Source organism: Oncorhynchus tshawytscha, linkage group LG12 (genome assembly GCF_018296145.1).
Source record: "Oncorhynchus tshawytscha isolate Ot180627B linkage group LG12, Otsh_v2.0, whole genome shotgun sequence".
Classification (NCBI taxonomy): domain Eukaryota; kingdom Metazoa; phylum Chordata; class Actinopteri; order Salmoniformes; family Salmonidae; genus Oncorhynchus; species Oncorhynchus tshawytscha.
This window is the reverse complement of record NC_056440.1, coordinates 8,048,724-8,052,688: the sequence shown is the minus strand read 5'-3', so window position 1 is coordinate 8,052,688 and position 3,965 is coordinate 8,048,724. Positions and strand designations below refer to the sequence as shown.

The following is a 3,965-nucleotide window of genomic DNA, read 5'->3' as shown; positions in this document are numbered from 1 at the left end:
CTGGTTCCCTGTTAGAGAGACTGTTTCCCCCTGCCTTCAACATGCCTCCTGGTTCCCTGTCAGAGAGGCTGTTTCCCCCTGCCTTCAACATGCCTCCTGGTTCCCTGTCAGAGAGGCTGTTTCCCCTGCCTTCAACATGCCTCCTGGTTCCCTGTCAGAGAGGCTGTTTCCCCTGCCTTCAACATGCCTCCTGGTTCCCTGTCAGAGAGGCTGTTTCCCCTCCTTCAACATGCCTCCTGGTTCCCTGTCAGAGAGGCTGTTTCCCCTGCCTTCAACATGCCTCCTGGTTCCCTGTCAGAGAGGCTGTTTCAACATGCCTCCTGGTTCCCTGTCAGAGAGGCTGTTTCCCCTGCCTTCAACATGCCTCCTGGTTCCCTGTCAGAGAGGCTGCTTCCCCCTCCTTCAACATGCCTCCTGGTTCCCTGTCAGAGAGGCTGTTTCCCCCTGCCTTCAACATGCCTCCTGGTTCCCTGTCAGAGAGGCTGTTTCCCCTGCCTTCAACATGCCTCCTGGTTCCCTGTCAGAGAGGCTGTTTCCCCCTGCCTTCAACATGCCTCCTGGTTCCCTGTCAGAGAGGCTGTTTCCCCTGCCTTCAACATGCCTCCTGGTTCCCTGTCAGAGAGACTGTTTCCCCCTGCCTTCAACATGCCTCCTGGTTCCCTGTCAGAGAGACTGTTTCCCCTGCCTTCAACATGCCTCCTGGTCTACTGTCAGAGAGGCTGTTTCCCCCTGCCTTCAACATGCCTCCTGGTTCACTGTCAGAGAGACTGTTTCCCCCTGCCTTCCCCATGCCTCCTGGTTCACTGTCAGAGAGGCTGTTTCCCCCTGCCTTCCCCATGCCTCCTGGTTCACTGTCAGAGAGTGTTTCTGAGAAACAAGATGTCTAGTGTGAAAGGAGAAGCAGGGAAAAGGGAAAAACTCCCGCTTTCATCTTCCTCCCACTCTCATTGGATGACTGCCAGAGAGGGCATGGAATTCAGTATAAATACAAGCCAAGCTCTCCTCCATTCACAACTTCTATCACTTCTCTCCTCCATTCACAACTTCTATCACTTCTCTCCTCCATTCACAACTTCTATCTCTTCTCTCCTCCATTCACAACTTCCATCACTTCTCTCCTCCATTCACAACTTCCATCACTTCTCTCCTCCATTCACAACTTCTATCACTTCTCTCCTCCATTCACAACTTCTATCACTTCTCTCCTCCATTCACAACTTCTATCTCTTCTCTCCTCCATTCACAACTTCCATCACTTGACTGAGCTGTCCATCCAGACTCTAAAAGAAACTGAAGAAGCAGTATCCATGACCAACATGATGACATCAACGGTCCTCATCAGCTTCCTGGCCTGTCTGCTCCTGGTCAATGTTGAAGGTAACATCTCTGAAATATCTTCAATTATATTTCTAATATCTTTGACATCTTTATTAGAAGTCTGTAGCATATGAATTAACTTGCAAAGCCAGGGAGAAGTGTAGTAAAATAATAGGTTTGATTTCTGACTGAAGAGTTTAGTTCTTAGCTGCAATAATGCCAAAACCAAACCTGCCACAAACTTTTCTTGTCATCTCCAGGCCAGGTGGGTCATTCTAAAGCTCGGTGCCTGTGTCTGAATGGACTGGTGAACCGTGTTAAACCTCTTCACATTGAGAAGATCGAGGTGTACACCTCCAGCCACTCCTGCAGGAACATGGAGATCATGTAAGAAGTCTGTCTGTCTGTCTGTCTGTCTGTCTGTCTGTCTGTCTGTCTGTCTGTCTGTCTGTCTGTCTGTCTGTCTGTCTGTCTGTCTGTCTGTCTGTCTGTCTGTCTGTCTGTCTGTCTGTCTGTCTGTCTGTCTGTCTGTCTGTCTGTCTGTCTGTCTGTCTGTCTGTCTGTCTGTCTGCTATATTAATATAATTGCATATTGTGCATAGCTTAGTGTATAGATGGACATGAAGGTAAATGTTGCCATTTCTTTTTTTTTACAAATTGAGATGTACTTTAAAACCTGCTAGAAGGATAATATTATTTCTCTATATGCTCAGTTGGAAAGTGGTGAAGGCTAACTTCTAACAGTAGTCTCTCTCTCCATGTATATTCAGTGTCACTCTGAAGAACGGAAAAGGGAAAAAGTGTCTGAATCCAGAAGCTCCATTTGCCAAGAAAACCATCGAGAAAATAATGAACAACCAAAGGTGAGGACAACATATCAGTATTATATCAGAAAACCATTAAGAAAATAATGAACAACCGAAGGTGAGGACAACATATGCAGACTTCATTACAGATTCAATACACACTAACTGATCCATCTGCATCTTTCTCAACAGAGCAATACTTAGTACATCAGTATTACAGTATTATATCAGTACATCAGTGTTATATCAGTACATCAGTATTACATCAGTATTTCCATATTATATCAGTATTTCCATATTATATCAGTACATCAGTATTTCAGTATTATATCAGTACATCAGTACTACAACAGTATTTCCATATTATATCAGTATTTCCATATTATATCAGTACATCAGTATTATATCAGTATTTAATTATTATATCAGTATTTCAATATGATATCAGTACATCACTATTATATCAGTACTATGTCAGTATATCATTTTATCAGTATTATATCAGTATATTAGTATTATATCAGTACATCTGTAGTACATCAGTACTATATCAGTACATCATTATATCAGTATTATATCAGTATATAAGTATTATATCAGTACAATATCAGTAAATCAGTATTATATCAGTAAATCAGCATTATATCAGTAATATGTATATTACTACATGTACATTATATATGTATTACTGATATATGTACTAATGATATATGTACTAATGATATATGGATAATGATTGTTTTTCCTTTCAGGAGTGTGCAGTGAAATGAATGACACCAGTTCAGGTGAGAACTCGATAGAGAGAGAGAGCTGGAGGAATGCAAAGAAGACTGCCTGAAAACTGCCTGAAGACAGCCTAAAGACTGCCTGAAGACAGCCTGAAGACTGTCTAAAGACTGCCTGAAGACTGCCTAAAGACTGCCTGAAGACAGCCTGAAGACTGTCTAAAGACTGCCTGAAGACAGCCTAAAAACTGCCTGAAGACAGCCTGAAGACTGCCTGAAGACTGCCTAAAAACTGCCTGAAGACAGCCTGAAGACTGCCTGAAGACTGCCTGAAGACTGCCTGAATACAGCCTAAAGACTGCCTGAAGACTGCCTGAAGACTGTCTAAAGACTGCCTGAAGACTGTCTAAAGACTGCCTGAAGACTGCCTGAAGACTGTCTAAATATGTGTTTACACTGTTGAATGGTACTTAGAAAGTTGTTTTTTAAATGTACAAAGTCAGTATCTGTTACACAATATGACTTACTAGTTGAGTGACATTTCTAGCATTTCCAATGGAAAAAATAAAAAGCATGTAAATATGTAAATATACTTTTTTTTTTAATGTCAAGAATATATGTATGTATTTCTCAGGTTTTCTATCAAATTAAAAAATAAGCATTTGACTCTACTTCTTGCTCTTATTTGACCTCTTTTCCTCAAAATTGAACTCAGGTACATCCTGTTTCCATTGATCATCCTTGAGATATTTCAACAACTTGATTGTCCACCTGTGGTAAATTCATATGATTGGACATGATTTGGGAAGTCACACACCTGTCTATATAAGCTCCCACAGTTGACAACGCATGTCAGAGCAAAAACCAAGCCGTAGAGCTCCGAGACACGATTGTGTCATGCGCCCATCAAGAAACTGACTGTTAGAACTGCCAAATCCCCTCCAGTCACCCAAGTCATAGACTGTTCTATCTGCCACCACATGGCAAGCGATACCGGAGCGCCAAGTCTAGGACCAAAAGACTCCTTAACAGCTTCTACCCCCGAGCCACAAACCTGCTGAACAACTATTCAAATGGCCACCCTGACTATCTACATTGTTTTTACACTGCTCCTACC

At 42.5% G+C, this 3,965-nt stretch overlaps 1 protein-coding gene across 1 annotated transcript; it reads left to right on the top strand.

The window, feature by feature from the left end:
• Positions 1-1,044: 1,044 nt before the first annotated feature.
• LOC112263955 (C-X-C motif chemokine 11-1-like) lies at positions 1,045-3,513 on the top strand. The gene is made up of 4 exons (XM_042331269.1): positions 1,045-1,377; positions 1,578-1,704; positions 2,088-2,180; positions 2,876-3,513. The coding sequence occupies exons 1-4, from the start codon at positions 1,308-1,310 to the stop codon at positions 2,886-2,888; spliced, it is 303 nt and encodes a 100-aa protein (XP_042187203.1). The 5' UTR covers positions 1,045-1,307; the 3' UTR covers positions 2,889-3,513.
• The last annotated feature ends 452 nt before the right edge of the window (positions 3,514-3,965 follow it).